Source organism: Phoenix dactylifera, chromosome 12 (assembly GCF_051530095.1).
Source record: "Phoenix dactylifera cultivar Ajwa chromosome 12, Ajwa_hap1_PhDact_Kaust_v1.1, whole genome shotgun sequence".
Lineage (NCBI taxonomy): Eukaryota > Viridiplantae > Streptophyta > Magnoliopsida > Arecales > Arecaceae > Phoenix > Phoenix dactylifera.
The window spans coordinates 26,208,742-26,232,283 of NC_143201.1; the positions used below are offsets into that span (position 1 = coordinate 26,208,742).

Genomic DNA, 23,542 nt, shown 5'->3' on the forward strand with positions numbered 1-23,542 from the left:
CCGTGCGAGAGAGAGAGAGAGGAGAAAGAGAGGAAGAGAGGAGGGAGCGTCCCGGCCGTGGAAGGCCAGGGAACCCAACTAGGAAGCACCAGACCGTCATCACTTCATCAGTTCCTGGAAGATGGCTTTCCCCAACGTGACAGAAACATATACGCTCGGTCACCTCGCAACCGTGATTAAAACAAGGAGCCCCATTGGATGGGACGACACTTCCCCAGCTTCTTCAGATTGCCAAGATGAGATTATGTTTGGTATACGACCGAAATCTGATTAAAATATAAATTAAAATAATCATATTTCTCAATGCATTTAGGTTAGGTTGTGCATAGAATCGGAATCAAATAAAATTTAAATATTAAAATTGAGTTGGATTAAATTTTGAAGGATTAAAGTAATTTTATTTTTTTTTTAAAATCAGAATGAAAATAAAACTTCTTTTCACTCAATGGCTAACATAAAAATCGTGCCGAATTTTCTCTGACCAAACATGCCCTAAATTCATTAACTTAGAGCTCATAAGGACTAAAGAAACAAGCAGAACATTGTACAACAACATGAGACAAAATTACGATTCCTATATCCGGTTACATGTTCTCAAACCAAGATGAGCAGATGCAGCACAGTACTCCATCGGGTATCTAGGAAGTATGGCAGCGACCTGGCAGATATACTGATCAAATGGGATCCAGGAGAAATTCATTTTTAAAGAAAGTAGACATGAATATCTTGATGCACATTCATCAAACATATAAGACATTTTGGTCTTTCAGTGATTGTAGTCCAAGGAGGATATCTGTTAGCTCAACACATCATGTCGTCATCAGAGTCCGATACAAGCACGTAAGTCTTTGTATTGCAACACTACCAAAGTTACGAGCTGCTGTGAATTTTAAATTAAATCGAGGAAAGCACAGTCAGTTATTGGGCTGACGAGGGAATTTTATTGACAGGTTTCCACACAGAAATTTATTATCTAACCTACAAAAATAACAGCGGACATATAACCTGCATCTGCCAAGGAAAAAGACTGCAGCCATCTGCCTATAGGTCCAAAAAGTGATCGAAACATTGAAGTTAGTTAATTTTTGTCACCAGCGGTGAGAGAAGAATCTGCATCGCTTTTGTCATGGTGAAATCTCACCACAATACATGTGATGTTGTCTGCACTGCCACGAGAGAAGGCTGCCTCTGTCAACTTTCGAGCAGCTGCCTCTGGTTCTTCTTCCATTCTTGCAAGGGAAACAGCATCCTTGTCGGACATATTGAGGAAAAAAAAAAGATCAGCCACTTAAATGAAACACTTCTCAAAGTGCATACCATGGCTATCATGTCTAAAGTCTTAAAGTATGAACAGGACAGGCGTAACCTTCATGAAAACTGAACTACTTGATCAAAGTCATATGACTAATCGAAACATATTTATATTACCTGGATTATATTATACCGAGAGAGAATTTGCTCTTGAAAAGATAGTAATGCGAAATGTGATAGTGTAGCCTCAATGATGACAATAAAAGATATTAAGGTCAGAGACTCAGAGGATAACTTTCAACTTCAAACTCTCATAAGGAGTGAAGCAGCCCAACTCAGTGATCAGGTAGCAGGTAGGATCTCAGACATGATTTAGCAACAGAGAACATCCATAGTGAACTATAGATTTGGACCTTACAGATTTGGAAACACCAGAGTGCAAGATACACCTTCAGTGGTAAATTTGAACTGTCCAATTCAAAGACAGGAGATTACTCACAAATTGTGCTGCCATATATGTATCTTTAGGTCAAAAGCATGAGATACCTGTACGTCTAACATTAAAATATGTCTATTTATCTCAATGAGGTAAATCCTTTAATTATTTGCAAGTTTGGAGCGTGCAGCTGTCAGTGATGAAACACCACTAATGTTAATTGTTAAGATGGATGATTCAATTATCAACCAGGCACATCCTTTGCACAATGCACTTCTATCATCATATCTCAGATAGTATCACATACCAAAACCCATGAAAAACAATATCAAAAAATATGATATATCATATATTATAGTACAACAGATTTGGAGCAAAAGAAAACTAACCTCATTTGGCACTACATCCCACAATCCATCACTTGCAAGAACCAGCAATTCCAACTCTTCATGGACCTCTTGCTCCTGCAAAAGAAGCTTGAAATGAAACCAGTCGTCTAAAGCATATTGCAATAGCCATAACAAGTGCATACTGTAGGCAGAGATTAATCGTTCTTCACATATGATTATACAATAAAACAACATCACGAAGAACTTTATTAAGTTGTTCTGAAGGTAGAACTTTTGATGCATCAAAATCAGGACAGAAATATTTACAACTGAGATGCAAGATATCTAACTCGATTCTATTTGTAAATATGACTTGAAATGTATGAGGAATAAGACAGGCACGAGATGTTTTTTACTAAGTCTACATAAAAACGCAATTCTCTTTCGTGGGATGAAAACCTGTTGACTTATGTACGACTACCAGCACATTGATATTTAGAAACTGTACCTAGAACAGTATTCTACATTTCTAGGGTCTTCCAGACTCCAAAATGACATATTGCAAGATTTGCATTCACCAACAAGATAGGTGTATGTCGACCAGTCTATCACTGCTGAAGTCAAACTGTCTAGCAGCAAACCCATCACTCCCAAACCTGAGCAGCACCTGAAGACACGAAGATAGTGTGCATTTGTTGACGGGTAGCAAAGGGCGAGATTTAACATAAACTGTGATTCAAATTGTGTAATATTCCTTGATTTGGATTTTACTTTACCATCCAATCTCAAAAATAAGGTGGGATGGGATACAGAAATTCAATGGTGATGATCTAGGACGATAAGCTATCTACAGAGACTCCTTGATGTATAGATGCATCCCATGCCAAAATCCAATATCATTATTTACAATAAACAATTAATGTGTAGTTAACATTCTCTATCCATCTTCTCCTTCTATTGCACTTTAAATTGGCAGCAGAAACCGACTTTCAGACTTTTAAAGGCTGAAGGATGTCTAAACTTATATTAAGAGGCAGCATGTTTGAAGAGGTTCAGTCGAATCTTTTAGGTGATTTTGCTAAACTTGTAGTTGTTTTCAGTGCTCACCATACCAATGGTCCTCCCTGCTGAGTGCAGACACAATCTCAGAAATGTAATTAATAAAAATACCAAAGACAACATGTTAAGAAGAGACATCTATGAGTCCAAAGCTCATAAATAGAGTGTTAAAGGTAAGATAGTGATTTAGAGTATTTCTCAATCAACGATGCTACTAGAAAGCTAAGAAATCACAACGAATCTGATCTTGAAGAACTTTTAACATTAAACACTTGCAGTCATGTAACCTGCTGATCTAATCAAGAGCAGCCTTATGTAACACTTGCATCTCTAACTGGAGTTGAGTTCTATTCTGTTTTGATAATTACTTAAGTCACAGCTGCCTTACAAAGGTCAAAAATCATAGCAAAACAAATTAAGGATTAGGAGGACAGGACATTTTAATGGATATACAGATATGAAACTATTAACTAGTCATGAATCAAATAAAATTAATATAGCTCATGATCTTCATGTAACTCATAAACCAGGCTTCTCCATAGTCAGCTTCAATAGTCTCCAATGTCAATCTGCATTTCAAATCAGATAACTTGTTTCCTTTTGGCACTACATCAACTGAGAGTAAGGCCTGGTAAATACATGCCCTATAGCTCAAAGATAACAAACTTCCCTCAGATATGTCTGGAATGTGCATACCCAGAAATGATAATCCGGTTGAACATAAGATTGAGTTAATTTTAAGCTAGAACCAACAACCCCATTGATCTCATAGATGTGTATGTATATATGTATGTATGTGTACATGTGTGTCTGTATGTCTGTAGGTATGTGTGCCTATATGTATGTGTATGTCTACATGTATATTTATGTATCTGTGTGCATGTTTGTATATCTATGTGTATCTCTCTCTCTGTTTGTGCATATGCAAACCAAGAAACATCTGAATACCAAGAACTAGCATGTATATTTCTTCCTACTTATGGCCTATTACAACATTATAGTGTGTTATGACCTAAGGTCCGCAATCTCAGGACTGGGTACCATACCAGTATATTATGAGTCAGTACAGTATGGTACGCACCCTATACCAAAACAGCTCTTGAGCTATTTTCTCATTTTTATCTCAGTATGTCTCAGTACATATTGGCGAGCACCTCGGTACGCCTCGGTATAGGTCAGTATAGATCGGTATGGGGCCCGTACCGACCTGAATATGAGTTTTGTACTGGTTTTGAACCGGTACGGTATGGTACATCCCTTGCTGGATGATTCAGGATAATACAGTTGTTTATGCTACGACCTGAACATTATGATATGTGTAAATTGAATTGCAACTTGAAAGTTGAAATAGATACAACATTGATGAACTATATAAGTGCTTCTTAATTGGAACTTAGCATATACAAAAGTAGAGAAAATGACAGGATAGAATACTGCATAAGTTCATTAACATCCATGTGGACTACCCTACAGCTCCAAAATTTGATGCAGAGTTTGTTATTAAAGTAAGGCACCTGAATCTCAGGCTCTGCCACTACAAATTGTTTCAATAGGCGGTTGCCAAATGCACGCGACATTGCCAAGATGCCTCCAACCCTCCAAGTACCTGCAAGATCAAAATGCCCAGCATTCAATATAAACTGGTCCTTTAATGTGGCATCCTAGAGACTGTTGTTACAGGGGTAATGAGCTATAACCATTCATATAAACTACCCAATGCTTCGGACATAAAAGATCTTATTCACTTTTTCAAATTTCCAATATGAGCTAACTTTTCAACCTTGCTTTATGTCTCACTATCTGTGAGATTTTCAGCACATGGAACATGGATTCTCCCTGATTACCCAGCAATCCACGCATATGCAACTGGAAGGTCACTATACCAAACAAAACAGCCTCACAAGAAGAGGGGAAAAATTAATCCAAGCCTCTTGTTTGCTAGCTTCTTTGGCATGTTCTTATAAATATTTTTTTCCAATGTGGTTTTGAATATATATGTAACACAGCAGTATGGATCCTTCTCCAATCTGCAGATTCCAATCTACCAGAATTATGGGAAAGTATATGCATCTTCTGGAACAAAAGGAGACTTACCAGCCCACAAAACAACTCCTCCAGCATCCTCAATTCTCTTGCGCTCATCACTTCTGTTTGGCTTGTGATCATCAGAAAGAGGGATTGCTGCCAGGAAGAGAAATAATATTACTATTCATGGCAGTGGAAGACTAACAAAAACTGTGAGAAGATCCAAAAAGTTACAAACATATAGATCAGAAAGAGAAAATTGATGCAGAATGAATGCTCAAGAATACAGATAACAATTATAGTACAGTACCTGTACATCCATAGGCTTGCAGGACTACAACCCATCAAAGCACAGAAGAACATACAGTTCTGAAAGTCTTGAAATTTGAGAAGTAGGATTAGAATGTAAACTAAGATACCTTTTCCCTACTTTATCTTGCTTAAAGTGCTTCCATCAACAACAAAACTTTTTTTCGTTTTGTTTACAATTCTTATTAAACTACAAACTTATTTTCATTACCCCCCCCCCCCCCCCCCTAAAAAAAAACCCCACCAAAAAAAAAGGAAAACAATTATGGTGAATAGAAAATGAAGCTTTTCTCCTGTAAACACAAAATAAAGAATGTTTGTTCCACAACGAGTCTTATAGGAGTGTCTGTTAACATTTAATAATTATACAATACATCATCACAGATATGCCACTATTGATAACCGAGTGATCAATGATGCATGGAATTTTTTGCATACGGCTACAACAATACAAATACCACTTGAAGCAGACGTCTTTTACATGACAGATGATACAACTGGCGGTTGACTATTATGCAACTCAATCAACGAGCCATTCAGCAACATAAATATAATGCCAAGAAAGCAAGCCAGCCCATATGGATATGAACGCAAGAACCTATCAGTGCAACAGATGAAATGAAATAACTATTTAACATCTCCTAAATGTAAAAAAAAATGCATATTCAGAGAGGGAGGCGAGTGGGGAGGCACAAGATTTAGATCGGCAAGTACCTTTGCCTGCCTTTGATATTACAGCACGTGAATCTCCAACATTTGCTACATATAAGTGGTTGCCAACCAAAACTGCTGTTGAAGCTGTAGAACCATCATCTCTATAGGTATGCCTTTCAGCATCCAGAAAGTCTGAATCAGTTTGTTGATATGTTTCACCTGAAGTTTGTCAAAGACATATAACAAACAGATAGAAAAGTTAAATAAACAATTAACTATCAAGAAATAAAACCATAAAAGACTTACCAAACAACTATATTAACAAAACTAAACGTACTAATAGCCAATTTTGTGTCTGTCATGAACTGTGGATGCATCATCAGATTTTCAAATAAGTGCTCCTTTAAATATTCAGCAGCACGTGAACCGCCATGACCTGTGTTGCCAAGTTGTCAACATGAAATGAAATGAATGCATTGAACAAGTTTAAATAAGAGATTGGTTGAAATCAGACCATCAAATATCCCGAAAAGACTAACTGTTTGTCCATCGATCTTGGATATTTTTACATCATAGAAGTCCTCCATGGTTGCTCTCCTCCCTCTAAAGCTTGAATATCCATAACTCAATTTTCCATCCGCACTGTTAGTCAGCCAAGGAATCCATAAAGCCATAAATTAATTATGGCATTTCAAATGTATTAATGTAAAAGCATCGATAATGATTTTAATGATTTTCCATCTGCCAGAAATTATAAAGAAGATTAAATAGCCATATCCCAGCAATTTAAGTCGGATCTTTGAGGCAATTAGAAAAATGATATACTAAATTTAATCAACAATAGATCAAACTTCTGGTACCAAATGGATAGCAAACTTCTGGTACCAAATGGATAGCAAACTTCTGGTACCAAATGAAAGTAGAAGAGCATCAAGCAGGTCTGATAACATAACGTTGGCCGAGATCGAAGCAGACCTGCATGCCATTCTTTCTGACATAACATAGTGAAGTAAATTTAACAGATTTCCTATGAATAAACTAACGGTAGAGAAGCATAAACAAGTGTCAGAACATGCAGTAAGCCAGATTCAGAATTGATTGCTAAAAAACAACAAGAACCAACAAATTGCAGATTCTACCTTTTCCATCCACCGCTGAAATAACTGCCATCATCCTCGCGATCCTTTTTGGGCAGCACATTGATAATGGCACGAGGTGGTTCTGGCGTCGCACTCGAATCCACCACCATCTTTGTGATTGCCCTGAACATGCGGTGTCTTTTAGGATAATTCACCTCTAGTTTCGCATCCAGATTGCTCCCCCAAACCTTCAGATGCCCCTGCCTACTGGTAGAGAAACCCCTTAGATTTGTTGCCCGAACGACGAAATTCCTTAAGCTGGTGATGCATACCATCTAAGTAGCTTTATACTGGCCTACAATGCCAGGCTAGTACACTTGATAAATAAAAGAAGATAAAGAAAATCCGTTCACAAAGGTCAAATCTTATCGGCAAATGATCTAGTAGAACTAGAAAAGATTCTGTTTTGAGCGTCTCCGAATCGAACGTCTTCAGAAGCTAAATCAGACATGGGATTTTCGTCATGATCCCTACTCGGACCACGGTGAAATCTCCACGGATCGTCCAAATTCCAAACTGTAACTGAAGTATAAAGAGCGTCAACAAAAGATCTTTTCGCAAAAAGGAAGAGACCTTAAACAAAACCAGAACCCTGGGACTAAAAAACCTTTTATCTTTCCAGCGATTAAAACCTCATTGATTCGAATCGGACAAAGGGACCTTATGATTTCAGTATCACTTGCAAAACGAAGAAAGGCAAAGCACGAACTACACCGTAAAGATCCTCCCAGGAATCGGAATTGGAGAAAGAAGCGGTAGCGGAGAAAAGCTCGGGTAATCCTGCGTCTCTGAGAGGGGAACGAGAGAGAAGGAAGATTCTGAGGCGGTGGGAATCGAGGAGGGTATAAGGGCAACGTAAACCCTAAGTGGAAAGGGGGGCTATATCCCCTCTCCAGGCGTCGTTGCCTTGGACGAAATCAGGCTCGGGAAGAGAGGGTACTTTGAGAAAGGGAGAGAGAGGAGGGAGGGGACGAAGGGGCAGTGGGGGAGGTAAGCGTGGGAGACGGAAGGCGGCGAGCGAAGAGCCGTTGCGGGGCTGGCACGGGGCAGTAGGGCGAGCGTGGAACCGCTCGCTCTCGGTGCGGCCGGCGAAGCTTAAGGAGGGATTCCGTATCCTCTTCTGGGATTTTAACGACCGATATAGACTTCTTAGCTGGATGTTCGAGGACTCGAAATTAAATTTTAAAAAAAATAAAAAGTTTTTTTTTGACTAAATATCTTTTTAAAAATTTAAATTTTTATGAATACCTTCTTAAAATTTATATTTATTTATATTTTTTATAAAATATTATTTTTACACATATACTCCTACTATATCACTTCTTTTTTAATAAAAATCATATTTATTTTAATTAAAAATAAAATAAAATTTTGTAATTACTTTTTTTTCTTACGATTGTTTTATAAATATTTTTTTTACATCTACTCATTAAAAATATTTAATTATTTAATTTAAAATTGTTAATTTTTTTAACCGTGCCAGTATATATACAAAAATAAAAATAAAAAATAAAATAACAAAATAAGAATTTTATAATATATATATATATGTAAATATTAATTTTAGGATAATATTTATACAAAATTTTATATTTAGCTAGCATAAAAAATAAAAATAAATATTAAAACTGCATTCCGAGCACTTCATTAAGATTTGCAGCACTTGTTGTTATTGTTGGAAATCGGATTTGGGGGTGATCGCGAACCAGGAGGAGGAGCTTTTGCTGTAGGCGGTGGCGGACGACTGTCTTCGGCAGACCTGCAAGAAGCCTAGGCCGAGAGATCCGGAGAAGGCCCTTCGATGCTTAAATTAGAGAGGATTTGTAAATATTTTAATAAAGAAATCTTTTTGTCGAGGAGGAGAAGTCTCTCTCTCCTCGAAGTTTTCTCCTTTTTATAGAAGGGGGTGTGGCTGTTATTCGCCATCGGCTGTGATTGCGCAAATCTTGGGTTAAATAGATTACTTTAGATGATACGAAATTTCAGGCTAGCTGGCAATCAGTTGAGATTGCAAGGATTCAGGTTTGACAGCTGTTGTGGCAGAGACTGTGAGATTTGATCCTGAACATGGAGGATTTGGTGACCCCTTCTTTATGCAGATGCTTCGATTTAGAGACCAACTTGACTTTTGGTGGAGTTGGGGTTGGTCTCAATTTTTGACTATATCTTTCTTGGCCTTGAGGTCAATCAAGCTTTGCTTAGCCAGGACCATGCTCATTGAGACCATGCCCGCCGAGACTATGCTTATTGAGATCATGTTTGCCGAAAACCATATCCGCCGAGACCATGCTTACCGAGATCACGCCTATCGAGACCATGCTTACCGAGATCACGCTTGCCAAGACCATGTCCGCCGAGATCATGCTTACCGAAATCACGTTCGACGAGGCTAGGTTTACTGTCGAATTTAGATATTTTCACCATATGCGTTGGGTGATCCACTTTTTTCCCTCATCACTTGCTAAGTACAAGGGGGAAAAAAATCAATAGCCATGCATGCCATGTGGACTACAGAACATGATCCACATTATATTTGCTTTCATGAAGAAATCTCAATATATCTAACCACTCATGTACATGCTTTGCAATATATTAGTGCATGGATGTCATCCTTCCAATCACTTACATACTTATTGTTGCACATATTTGTGCCACACTTTTTTAACAAATGTCTTTGTCACTTTAATGCTTGCCCCAATCCTGCAGGCTCAACACACATCAAAGGTTATGCGCTTCATTTAGTGTTCCTTTTTCATGCTCCCCATGCCTTTCATTATTAGCAAGTGTCTTCGACCCAGGCCCGAAGTTCTCTTTGCAGTTGGCACATAAAAGTGCGGTGCCTTGGTATTCTATGATATCAGCCCTGAGGAATATCATACCATGGTGGCTTTTCAGAAAATTTGAGGCTCCATCTTGGTATGTCTCTCTTTATAGCTTTGCATCGAACAAACGGCATCTTGTTATATGCCTCGCTTTTTCTTCTTCTCTTGGTACTTTAAGATCATCGATACTCCTTGATCATTAATAACTAAAGTATCTTTAGCACAACCAGCATATTACTCAATGATCCTAGTAATTCTAGAACTTCTCTTTACTCGTGGGTTTTCTTGTATTTCTTGAGGCTGGATACATTTATAGTCCCTATTTTAGAAATTCTCAACCTTTTTTAAGAACATTTCTACTCGGGTATTTGCGAGGCCTTACTTTCACCGTGACCAACTACCTCAACACTCCATCTTATCAGATGAAACAAAGTTAATTGCTAAGGGCATAAGGACCATTGTATGTGATCCTCAAACAATCTATACGATTCCTAGTTTATTGGATGATCAAGCTTTTACACCTCTCCAAAAAAGTTGCAAGTCAAACTAGTTTGGTTACCACTCCGTCATCTTTGAAGCTCCCTTTTCTTTTACCTATATTGCAACTTCTTCCTTGCTAAGTCATAAGACTAGGTTAACCAAATTCAGGAGGCTATTAGTCTTAGTAAGGTGTAAATGCTACTGTGAATTGGATCGAAGGATGACGAGCTATCTAGTAGTGGCATCATGTCCATGCAACCTAATTAGGAAGTGAATGCACCATGAATGTGTTTAGCATTCGCTAGGTTGCTAGATTCCTCTCCTTGATGGACTCCTGATCGGATAACTTCAGATGTGTTGGGTTTTTTATTTTAAAATTGCTTACTTTATTATGATAAACTAGTTAGCCTCTTGTGTTGATTATTGGGTACCACAAAGTGAGATGGGTGTGTGGTGGAGATGGCGTACTTTTCACATATTTTTAGCTATTATGCGCGCTATCTCATCATGAAAATGGTTTTCTTTTTTATTATTATTATTTTTTTTTTGCCGAATACTTTTTTGTACATCTCCATATTCTTATTCAGTGGATGTGTTAGGATGTATTTTCTTCGAAGCAACTTATGCATTTATCTTGTTACAACAACAAGGGTTAACATTTTTAATCTAACTATTTCCTTTGCTAGTATAAAATAAACACATATTTTTGCATCCTTATTCCTATGCTCTCTTGTGATTACATGAATTCCTTCAAGTTTATGAATTTCACAAGACTATCTTCTGAAAAACATTACAAGTGAGAAATATTACTATCATCATATCTAACTTTAGTCATAGGTTTTATCATGGATGCTCTCAAAACTAATTGGCTGGGCTGGATCTCATGCTGATATTGATTTCCATTCCCATGCCGGTACTCCACCCTCCTTTGGCTCTTCTTGTTATTAGATATGTATGGTTGCTGTTTCCAATCCCGTGCTGTTTTCCACGTTCCGGAGGCTCACGAGGCTCCCACCTTAACCTGAAAATATATATATATATAAAAACAAAAGGACAAGAAGTTAGTGCTTTTGAAGCAGAACGTAATGCTATGTTCATATGTTATAATTGATGATCTTAACTATCAGTGATAATCTCGATTCTACTAGTTTTTTTTTCTTCCATATCCTTGTAAATCTCTCATATATCATCCTGACATAAACTCTTTTTAGCTCTTTAATAAAAATCGGATGGCTTCTTTTTGCCTCACTTTAAATCAAATAACAATAATAATAATAATAATCTCAATTCTAACATCATCTTAAAACTAAAGGTAGAATTAGTCATGGTGTGCTTTCAATTTCTTTTACGACAATGATTTAAACATCACACTTTTATAATTACAATGATAATTAATCTTAAAATTACAGACCCAACATAAAAGTTCGGTCTAATATTCCTCACAAGTTTCATTAGTGCTATTCAATATGCCAAAAGCCAACATAGCTTCCATGTTACAGAAATGATCAAGTCTCTGTTCTCTTTCCATTTGCCATCTCTGCAAGGTATTATAATTAAGAATTTGTTTGGTTCAGGAGAAGAATTTTTTATTACTAAAATATTTTTTTCTGCAATGCAATATATGATGCTAAAAAAATAATTTTTTAATATTTAATTAATTATGAATAATGGTATATTCTAGAGTGGTTTATATTTGGTTGAGTATCTACTTTTTTGAGAAAGTTGTGTAAAATATGTATTACACTTTTAATAAAAAGATAAATCTTTCCTCGTTCTATCTAAAAATTTAATGACACATTTGGAAAAAATCGAAGTTGATGAAAGTTGAACTTTCTTATATCTTGTATGAATCTTTCTTTTTCATAAAATATAAAAAAATTATTTTTATTAAAAAGTTATTTTTTCATCTCTATCTCCTATGAAAACTTTAACTAAATATGGAGCATTTTTGTAATTTTCCGTTGACTACTTTTTTTCTTCCCCTGTCCGAACCAAATAAGCCATAATTTCAATTCTCACCGACAACCCAATCATTTATAATTTTATAATGGCTATAATCCAAGGCCCTTGCAGCTGTTTTCAAGGGACCTAGTAATTTATTATGAAACTAATAAAGATTTTAGGATAGCTCCTTGATACAAGTGGTAATGCCATCAGAATTATCATCATTGACTGCAATTAACATGAGCAGTATCTTAAAACAGCAGTTAAAAAAATAAATATTATGATATATGTTAAAAGAATGATTATTATGACCGGAAGGCATCGCAAGTTGTCCGACGCTACGTATGTTAGGCGAATAGCTTTATAAAGTCAAGCACCAAATGATTGACTCCACCGTGCTAAACTTAATATCCCAGTTCATGCTGCCGTGGCACAAGTCGATCGTTGCAAGTCCGCCGAGATAACATATCCGGGATAGCATATCCGGGATCCATCAGCCCTGCGGCTCTCCTCTTTCGACCGGGCGTTGACGGCGGTGGACGGCGACGTTGCAGCTGTGAGTGTGTGGGCCCCGCCTCAGGCATCAGTTTTCAGGTCCCGTTGGACTTTCCCATCTGTCCGTTCTGCAATCTCTCTGACGGCGAGTTCACGCCCCAAGAAGCTTCAGCGAAACTTCCATCTTTCGCTTAACCATTACGACGGATCAAAAAATCATAGATAAAATACCTCCTTTTGGCGGAGAGGTGAGGGAAGTAGCAAAACCCTCCATTTCGGCGAGCGATCGCGAGATTTCTTCCTCTTGGTCTCTCCATCGATCGGCGAGGGATAGCAGGTAAAGTCGTCTCGCCTTTCATCTAGTACTCTGCTAGGGTTTCGTCTCCCGATCCACGACCTTCTTGGGATATTTTCTTGGGCATAATAAGAAGTGATTCGATCTTTTTCCTTTTCCGTTTTCGGTCTTTCTTTTGATTTCTTCTTGCGCTGTTTGTTTTACAGTTTTGCTGGTTGTTCTTATGGTATGTGAACTGCTGGTGTCCGAATAAATTCTTTGTTTATGGCATGCCTAAAGAGGATTTGTAGCAAGATTTAAAGAAGTCCGTTCCAAAGTTGGGATTTTGAGGTATAAGGGAAGTGGATTGATACCTACAAAAAAGAAAAGAAAAGGAACTCCATTATGTTCAGAGTTCACTTCGTCCTTATGGTTCTCTAGTTTGTTCCTAAATTGTCTCCGAGCTATGGCCCAAGCCCCTCTCGCTAGCTCTATTTACTGGCAAAATAGCTGCTTCAGCACATAGTCCATGGACCCTGTTGGACAGGTGAATGAGTATAAAGACTTGAATTGCCCGGTAAATTTATCTGATGGTTTTGATTGCTTGATGTCATGGCTTCTTTCCAATTCTGGTCAAAATCCTAAAGCATTGATTGATTAGGTTTCCTTTTAAACTTCCATCACTTTACTTAATAAGAACATAATAGTCAAGAGAATTATAGGAAACGCATAAACAATACCCAAGAGACTAGCTCACTTAAAAAGGAAAGTTATGAAGGGAATTCCAAAATGAACATGTGACTTGCAAATAGTGTCCGAGATAAGAATTATCCTTTTAGTTTCCATTGGCTCTGCCAAAACTGATTGGTGTGAGAGAGAATATGGGCAATGAAAGGAGGCTAAATTCAATGTGTTGACCGCTATGTTGATTACCTAGCCTAATCATAAAGATGAAACATGTAATCTTGAATATCTGGGTGCTTTCCAAATTCAAGGATTTTGATGCTTCATGTCTGGCATGCAATTGCTCCAACTTTCAAATGCATCATGTAGAACACAGCATGATATTATTTGCACATCTGCAGCTTTTTGGTTACTTCGCCCTCAGTGATTCTGGATGTTTCCTATTCCTACACATTTATGTATTACAATGGCACTGTTTTGTGGCAAAGTTCTATTGTCTTGTGTTTAGCAGAAAATCTTTTCAGCTTATGGGCCTGTCGAGGCACGTAATGGTTTCTTGCAACAAAATTTCCCACAAGAACCTAGAGAGAATTATTTAATTTTGGACTCAAATAACTTACCCAAATAAAAGATAAGGTCTACAAAAAAGAAAGACTTATCTGAACAAAGAAATTAAAAAAAAGACAACTTTGCAAATGATGGGGACTGCTATGGCATCTCATACAGTGCAAGACTTTAGATCAAGAAGTCTCTTGCAAAAAAATTGAACAATTTTTTTGGCAAATGGAAACTTGTCCTTGAAATTGCATATGCTTTATATGGGTAGCATGCTCTAAAGATGCTGGCCAATGGCAGAAATCATACTATTGACATGAAAGAAAATTTAACATGTTTTTTCACTCTTATGCACAATCCTGAGCCAAGTGGCTTGCTATGCCTTGTTGGCCCATGTGAGTTGTTTGAACTAGAACTTTGACTGGATTTTGTTTTCTTTTTAAACAAGTATAGTTAATTTTGTTGAATTTGTGGTGAGTAATGATAATTTACATATTAGTAAAAGTCAGAATCATTGATCCCAGCGTGAAGGAAAAGCGTCTACTCAACCCCTGCCTATAGATATTCAAGAATTCATATTTGCTTCCATATAGTACATTTGTCATGCTTTTATGATGGTTAATTATGCGGCATGTATAATTCATAGCTGTCATACTGGCCTCCTTCCTTTTCTTTTATCGACCCTCATGCATTAAAGTGTTGCATAATTCTGTCAAACTGAATATGCATAGAGCTGAAAAATTATACTTCATTACATGTTGATTTCACAGCACTTAATCTTTATGCAGGCCATGTTGATATGCTCTATCCCGTTTAATTTGTAGCATTCATGTATTACCTGATTACAACTCTATGACATTACTAGTTTTTAGTTGTCCTTTCTCAAGGTTGATGTGAGCGATTTCTGTTGGCAGTCAGACAACATCCACAATATGGAACATTGTCATATTTGAAGACCTACAGATTGGTTCTTTGTAGCAGGCAGTGCATTGCAATAAGAAACTGAAGTAATGAATCATCAGGAAGAGAAATTTGTGAGGTTAGTCTTTTTCTCCCCCAGTGTCAATGCATGTCCATCTCTTGGCTCTCTTATGGATTTCAATACCCTACCTACTGAGTAACACAAGAAAAAAGCTATCCCACATCGCTAATAAGGAAATAACTGGTATTTTGCTTGTTGCTAGTGTTTAGAGCATAGATAGCAGACTACAGAGTTTTATTCCTCCCTTTTGCATTGAAGACATTAGGTCGATATTGGTGGACCGCAAGACCTCAATTCAGCAAACTGAAATTTCTGGAATTGAAATCCTTTTTTGTTGGTGGACCACTAGACCTCAATTTGCAAACTCAATTTTGCACTTTGGAGAGAGTTTATTTTAGCCATGAAAAATTTTTGCTTATTAAACAGCAATCCCACCTTTTGTGAGAATTGTGAAGCTTTATTAATTTCACGGTACTCACTCTACTTTTCCATATTCCATGCTGCTATCAGATATGCTTACATGCAGAGGATGCCAACACACATTGTTTTTCTTATAAATTATAAATTGATGGCAGTTATATTCATATTCCAGTCTTTGCCATATGTTTTCCCTAGCTTGTAGTGGGCCTCTTGTTGTACTGACTCATCTATGTGCAGGTTTCAGGACTGGAATTCAGACCGACCCCTGTGTTCGGAGAGGATATTTTCAGGGAAAAAACAGATAACATTTGGTTCAGTAACAGCGATTTTTCGGAGAGGATTTGAATGGATTAGAAACATTTTTCACTCTCAGTCTTTAAGTAATTCATCTACAGACGAGGTAAAGCCTAGAAAGAAAATTCTTGATCCTCAAGGACCATTTCTTCAAAGGTGGAACAAAGTATTTGTCATATCCTGTGTAATTGCAGTGTCTGTTGACCCGTTGTTCTTTTATATCCCAGTAATCAATGATACAGACAATTGCCTTGAATTGGATAGAAAGTTGGAAATCACAGCAAGTGTCTTGCGTTTCTTCACAGATATTTTCTATATACTTCACATCATTTTTCAATTTCGAACTGGTTTTATTGCTCCTCCATCAAGGGTATTTGGAAGGGGTGTCTTGGTGAAAGATCCATCAGCAATAGCGAAACGATACATATCATCATACTTCCTAATTGACATTCTTGCTGTGCTTCCCCTCCCTCAGGTATTAGACTTACTCTTCTGTGTTATTCTATGTATTCCTATATATTGCAACCAACCTATTTAGTTACAGGCTACTATCTGATTAATTTATACTGGATTTCTTTTCTTGTAACAAACATATTTTGAGATTAAAGACTAATATTTTGAATAAGTTGTGAAACATCATATTATTGTAAGTGCACCTAGTAATTGAATCTAACTTAAACTTTTGATCGCTTTAAAATCACATAATCATTTGTACTGAAATATTGCTGGGCATACGTCCGAACCTTCATGATGAAACTAAATTAAACTTCCAAATGACTTTAAAATAGTTACTATGTGATGCTACATTTCTTACATATAACATGGTGATCCCCCTTTAGTAGTAATTAATAAATTTCCAATGTCATGTCTCCAGTGACTCCCAAATGTCCTTAGTTTGGTTTCTTACTAAACCAATGAAAGTTAGTATGCAACCATAGACTTCTGTGATTTAATTGCTGGGTTATCAATCAATTCCTTTTCTTAGTTGAAAGAAAGTAGGATAGCATTAAAGCTTATAACTTTCGTTTTTCTTGATTCACTATTTTCTTGACCACTTCCTCTGAAGTAAATCTCTGTTAACCATTCTCATTCATTAAACAAAGTGAAATCCAGCTTGAGCAATTGCCGAATGGTCAGCTTATTTCTTTGCAATATCAAGTTTGTTAAAGAAGTCCAAAATTGTATCGAATTCTGATGTTTACCCTTCCACAGATCCATCATTGCACTGTTTATCAAACCACTAATGTCTTGTGCATCAGTGAACCTATGCAGGAAGCCTGTATAGCTAATGCCATGCTTGAGAGACTGATCCGAAGATCACAATCTTCCATGAAAAAGTGGTTTTGTTATGCTGTCTGCCCCCTTTTCTTGTTTTGCTTCTTCGAGCTTTTTTATTTCCTGCATATTCCCTAAATTATGAATCTGCAGCAAAGGGTTATCTTTTGAGAAATTACAAATTATGACCATTCGTATTTAGCTTCTTTTGGTTTTAAGTTTCTATCTTGTGTACAAACTACAAACTATTGAGAATCTGTCTTCCCCCCCCTTGCAATGAGTGGAAGTTGCATGCTTGTTGGATCACCATTTGAAGTGTGGGGACTCCAGAATGATAATTCTTCACAACATAGGAGTCCTCTTTGTATGAGTTGTACATGAAGGAGTTATTGGCTTTAGAGTTCCATCTTCTTGTACAAGTCCTCATAAGAGTCCTATAAAGAGTTCTTTTGATGACCTTCTGTTTACTAATTTTAGTCACAATTGTCTGCAATTTATATTTTTGGAAATTAGGCATGTCTATGAAAGCAGAAAGAGTAAAAGCAGAATTTCTTTACTCTCTGTTTTGTTAAGAATAAGAAGAATGGTTGTAGGTCATTAGATTAAAAAGGCGATATCTTGTTCTTTCATATAATATTTTAAAGCAGATGCAATGAGTCGAAGGATATGGCTTAGAATGATTAGGTGCATGCAGTGAAGTGATTATATAAGGCTCTTTTTGCAGGAGGTTATTTTTGAGATTGATTTTCTGTCAATCTATGAGTCTCAGCTGATGCTACAAAAAAAGAAAGCTCAAATGTTTGAGCAATGTTTTCAATTCTTTTCCCCTCAAAATCGTGCCATCGCTGCCAACCTGCTTATTTGGTTTATAGGGCTGGAAGAATTTGGAGCTTTGATTGCTTTCATGCAGTTTCTTATTATATTGGTCTGTATGTTGTGTTTATAGATATCCTTCTAGTCTGGCTCTGATTGTGATTCTCAAACTTCTTTTCCGGTCCATGCTGTCTCATCTGCTTCCTTTTGTTTATTACATTCATAATTTGCTTATAGATAATCACTTCAACATTGTTTGATTTCTCACCCCGCCCCCCCGCCGCCGCCCGACCCCTGACTTAAGATATCATAATCTAGTTAGGCTTACTCTTCTTGTTGTGGTGCGAATACTGTTTGTTTCCTTGAGAGGTGCTAATGATTGTTAATTACATGTCTTTCTGCTCAGGTGGTTGTCTTGATCATAATACCCAAACTGAAAGGGTCAGCGCTCCTAGATGCAAAAAATGTTTTGATGTTTATTGTTATATGCCAGTATGTGCCAAGACTTGTTAGGATCATACCTTTGTATCTTGAAGTTACAAGAACTGCTGGCATAATTACTGAAACAGCATGGGCTGGGGCTGCTTTTAACCTTTTACTTTATATGCTTGCGAGTCATGTAAGCCCACATATCCTGGCTCTTTCTTTTGTAATTTTATCAAATACAATTTTATTTTTGCTTTTTTTTTTTTTTTGAAAGTACGTCTCTACTTATTCCAATTCCTGCCTAGTGCCAGTTTGCTTGTTTAAGTTATGATTATTTTTTAATCTTCTGCAGTCCATGAATAAACTATAATGTAATCTATTTATTGGAAGTTACAATGTATACAAGAATACCCCCTCACACCAACCAGAAAAAAGAAACCATATTATATGCATATGTTAAATAAGTGCCATGATTATATCATACTTTTTATTCCTCTTATGGATCTTGTCCTATTGAAGCCCTGTGCTACCCTGGTAGCTGGAATCTTCTACCTGGGGTAATGTACCCACTTTGGAATCTTTCCAAAATCTTGAACCTGCACATGTTTCCTGAGCGCTTTCTTACTAGAAGTGTTTCAAAAATATCTACTTCTGTGCACCTGCATCCGCTTCCGATTCTGGCAACTAAGGTGCTACCACCACTGTCAATTGCTGATATTTTTTTCATGAAAATTGAAAAGAGTTGAGTAAGAATATATCAAGCGAGCTTTGGCAAGAATGAAGAATGGAGTACAATTGGGCTATATGCTAGTATGTAACTTTGGTGTAGCCTAGTGTAGATAATTGCACCCTTATGTAATCAATCTCAGATGTCACATTATGAAGTTATGGATGGAGATGAAAATGGGTTTGGGCAAGTGATGATTGGAGGAATAATTGGGCCTTAGCTAGGAAGATCAATTATCAAGTTTATTCTTTAGTTAATCGAGGACATTCGGAAAAACCTTACAAAAGATTTTTCGTTGGAGAAAGGATGCAACAAATTTCCTAGAATAACATGTGTTGAGGCACTAACAAGGCTTCATTAAATATTTGAAGAAAACGACATTTTGTTGTTGTTTTTATGAGATATTGTTCAAAGAGATTATTATATTACTTACCCAAAAAAAGACATTATTAAATTTACAATTCCTAGCATGCATCACCAGTCCTGACATTTAGTTCGATCTCTTTACAATTGTTAACTTGTTATAATATCTGATTGCTATAATTTTAGAAGTTATACTTTTTTTTTTATTTTTTGAATCATGATGGATGAGTCTAGGAGAAAGTACCATAAAATAATAATGGAAAATAATCTTAAGGATAAGGTCCTTAAAAGACTAAAAGCTTATGCAAATTAGACAATACATCTGTGCCCTCTTAGTGTGAAGATAGTGTAAGATGAGGTCAGAGCCTTTATTTTTGAATGGTCACACCCATTGTCTGCCGTACCGGTCCGGCCTGGGACCGGTACCGGATCAGCATGGAATCCAGTACCGGTAGCTTATCATTGGAGAACCGGTACGGAACCGGTACAGGACCGGTCCAAGCCGCCACCGGTACGCCGACCGGTACTGGTATGACGACCGGTACTGGTACGACGACCCTTGGGTATGACTAATATTAACTTTTAAGTGTTCCCCCAGAATATTTACTTCTAGCTTCTTAACTCTTATCAAAGAACACTTAAGTGAGACAATTGAAAATGTCCTTACAGCTTATGAACTGGTTGATGGTAGGGACCACTTCTGACTGTGGTATGACCAAGGCTGTAAACATTGAACTGAAGCTATCTTCTAGGACTAGGAGGGGCTATATGTGAAAAAACATATTCAAGGATGTACCCTTTTCCAATTTTTTTGTTTACTTAGTAATTTTTCGATTATTAATCACTAATTAATTTGGATAATTTATATGCCAGTTTCTCCAAAAGATATATCCCAATCATCTCCATGCACTACTAATTTTTCATAATTAATAATTATTTTAAAATATTTTCAATTAAAAAATCTTATTATATTAAAAAAGTTTGAAAACCAGGTTCTAGTTTAGGCTATTATAGTTACCTATAAGGGGTACTATATATATATATATATATATATATATTCACCCATGAGAAGGTGTTTTACTAGGTTTATTTTTCACATGTATTCAATTTTAGGCATTTGTTCAGCTGGACTTAAACACCAAGTGTAAGACATCAATTGTAGACATCCCCGTAAGCATGCTAGCATTTTTGTTCTTGACTAGCATTTTTAATTTTTAACTTTTTTCCTGAAAATTCCAAGGAAAAGATTGAAAAGAAGGGAAAAAACCTTTTGTCCTAATGTGTAGATTAGAGTAAAAACTATAAAATTTGGCATGATTTTCCCTTATTTTTCTAATTTTTGGCCATTTTTGACAATGAAAAAAAGAAGGAAGAAGAGTGATCTTACCTCTTTGTTGTTTGAATTAGGCTAGAATGGATCCAAATCCTCTCCTAGATCACTCTCTCCCTTTCCAAGCTCAAACTCAAATCAAAGGAGAAAAGTGGTCGGGAGACCCTTTTTCTTGCCTTGGACTTTGGATATCGGCAAACTGGCAAATGTGGGTCAATATCGCCTTGAACCAGGCAGAACCAGTTTGGGCCGATTTGGACCTAGGATTGAACTGACAAGTAGTTTTGTCCTGGTTCTTGGCTGGCTGGTATGGGGTGTACTGCTCGATTAAGTCCAGTTCAGCAAACCTTGCTTCACATCTCATTTGTTTTAAACATGTGCTTAAGAAAATAAGAAAGAAAAATATGTTCCTCTATAGAAATTGGTCAGGAGTGTTTAAAACATTGTTTTGCACATAATTGTCTTACATGCATTTTCTAGCTGTTGATACACTACTGCAATCATTTCTAGCAATGTTTTCCATGCGCATATGGAGCTGAGAAGATCAAGTAAAAATACACCCTTAAGGAAGCCACATAATCTTCTTTATAGAAAAGAAAGCTAAGCAGAGCAAATAACTTTATTCAGCCAACCCTTCCACATGCACCACCAATAGCTTATTGGGCCTAACTAATTCTTCCTCACAGGGTAAAAAGTAAGATTTTAAGTTTTCCTTTCTGTAAATCCAATAATATTGTACTCTCATAATCATCATCTTGTATTTGCTTCAAAGTAAAGGAATAAAAAGATCTCTTTAATGATATGGTCGGTAGTGATACATGATGATGTACCACTCTATCTATTTATGTATTTCTATTAGTTGGCAATCTGATGGCAATCATGCTCAACAATGCCCATCATGCACTACGTGATGGTGGACCACTGCAGGGAGGAAGAGAGAGAGGAAGAAGAAGAAGGGAAGGAGAAGGAAGAAGAGGTTATAAAGACGCAGGAAGAAGAGAAGAGGAGGAAGAAGAAGAACAAGAAGGAGGCTAGAGTTTTTTCATTCAATTATCAATTGCTTCATACATGAGAGGGGTGGTCTTTATATAGACCTTACATCTTGACCAAGTCAAGTAATCAGTTGACTAAATCAATCAATTGACACTGACTAAATTTGGACTCTTACATCAATTAATTTCTTACCAAAATTGGTCCACTAAATTGACCCAATTACATAAACCCAATTGACTAGTTTAATAACAAAACAACTAACCAAATTGACTTAGACAAAAGCAAATAATGCAATAAAAGAAAATGACTCGGATTCAAATGGATCCAATCCGGGTCTGACTCAATCTAGAGCTCAGGATCATCTGAATAAAGGGCTCTGATGTCTCCATCAACTCCTTCCGGATGGAAAAAACTCGATCCCGTCGAGTACAGGTCTGGCCGGCTGTCGTACTGCTCCAGGAGATCGAGGTCAAGGCGCTACAACTTGGCTCTGAAAATCCACGTCCCATCAGACTTTGGTCGATTTTTTCACCAAACAAGGTAATGTTGGTAACCACCGTTCCTGGTTGACATAACCTGCTCATCCAATATATGTATTTGTTCTCTGCGTGCATGAAATTTGAGAGGTGGTGGCTCAACAGCAGGTAATAGGTCAGGATGTTCAACATGGGTAGATATATCAACAAAGGGGTCAGAAGACATGAATGCTGTCTTTTTGTATGAGACTAAATCTTCAATATTAAATGTCGCACTAATTTCATAATCCTCAGAAAGATCCACAACATAAACATTCGAACTGATTTTTCATAGAAATTCGAACGGTTCCGCACTACAAGCTTGCAATTTCTTTAACATTTCTGAAGAAAGTCGTGTAAGCCTAATTCTTATCATGACGTAATCTCTTTCACTTAACTCTTTATAACGTCTGTGTAAATCAGCAAGAGATTTGTATTTTAATTTATTGAAGTGAATGCGATGGCTGACCATTTGATGCAATAAATGTGGGTGCGATGCGAATGACTATGCAGACTCAAACACTCTATACTGATAAGACATGAAGAGCAGGTCTATGGGCTGCCTAGGTTTGTAACCATGTACCACTTCGAATGGACTCATGCCTATGAACTTATTGACCGAACTATTATATGCAAACTCAATGGTTGATAACACTAAATTTTAGGTCCTATTATGTTCACCTACCAGACATTTTAACAGGTTTTTAAGGCTACGGTTGACAACTTCAGTATGGCTGCCGGTTTGAGGATGATAGGCAGAAAAAAATTTCAGTTTGGTGTCTATCATGTACCACAGGATTTTTCTAAAGTAGCTTATGAATCTAACATCTCTATCAGGCATAATAGATTTTGGAGGGTCAGGGGGTCTAACGACTTCATTGACATAAAGTTTGGCAATTCTGGAAGCATCAGAAGTCTTAGAATAGAAAAGAAAACGAGCCATATCTG

The 23,542-nt window shown here is 36.9% G+C and overlaps 2 protein-coding genes across 14 annotated transcripts in view; one reads left to right on the plus strand and one right to left on the minus strand.

Moving 5' to 3' along the window:
• Positions 1-847: 847 nt before the first annotated feature.
• LOC103706780 (putative protein phosphatase 2C 52) lies at positions 848-8,324 on the minus strand. Of its 3 annotated transcripts, none has more exons than XR_015972401.2 (9): positions 7,203-8,324; positions 6,578-6,705; positions 6,401-6,499; positions 6,124-6,282; positions 5,170-5,256; positions 4,590-4,681; positions 2,077-2,151; positions 1,429-1,719; positions 848-1,249 (listed from the first exon to the last, which is right to left on the minus strand). XR_015972401.2 is itself a non-coding variant. In XM_008791112.5 (9 exons), exons 2-9 carry the CDS (start codon positions 7,475-7,477, stop codon positions 1,079-1,081), a joined length of 1,086 nt encoding a protein of 361 aa, XP_008789334.1. In that variant the 5' UTR covers positions 7,478-7,724; positions 7,886-8,323; the 3' UTR covers positions 848-1,078. The 3 variants fall into 3 exon arrangements, 2 of the variants coding, with proteins under 2 accessions (XP_008789334.1, XP_038986234.1); XM_008791112.5 differs by lacking the exon at positions 1,429-1,719 and having other exon boundaries at positions 7,203-7,724; positions 7,886-8,323; XM_039130306.3 differs by lacking the exon at positions 1,429-1,719 and having other exon boundaries at positions 7,203-7,724; positions 7,810-8,323.
• Positions 8,325-13,064: 4,740 nt separating this feature from the next.
• Positions 13,065-23,542, plus strand: part of LOC103706485 (cyclic nucleotide-gated ion channel 1) — a 28,175-nt gene continuing 17,697 nt past the window's right edge. Inside the window, exons 1-5 of one of the 11 annotated variants that reach the window (XM_088709397.1) lie at positions 13,065-13,280; positions 13,445-13,764; positions 15,329-15,495; positions 16,096-16,627; positions 18,647-18,859. In XM_088709397.1, the coding sequence (XP_088565523.1) occupies positions 15,467-15,495; positions 16,096-16,627; positions 18,647-18,859 (774 nt within the window). In that variant the 5' untranslated portion in view covers positions 13,065-13,280; positions 13,445-13,764; positions 15,329-15,466. The remainder of the gene's footprint in view (positions 13,281-13,444; positions 13,765-15,328; positions 15,496-16,095; positions 16,628-18,646; positions 18,860-23,542) is intronic. The other 10 variants (XM_088709396.1, XM_008790855.4, XM_088709399.1 and 7 more) reach the window with 10 other exon arrangements.

Bases quoted from the DNA above. Each gene is read 5' to 3' on its own strand.
- LOC103706780 (XM_008791112.5), bottom strand. From the start codon at position 7,477: ATGGTATGCATCACCAGCTTAAGGAATTTCGTCGTTCGGGCAACAAAT. The intron at 6,706-7,202 runs GTAGAATCTGCA...GCTGACTAACAG, and splicing joins TTCAGCGGTGGATGGAAAAG to TGCGGATGGAAAATTGAGTT. The intron at 2,152-4,589 runs GTGCCTTACTTT...CTTCTTTTGCAG, and splicing joins TGGCAGAGCCTGAGATTCAG to GAGCAAGAGGTCCATGAAGA.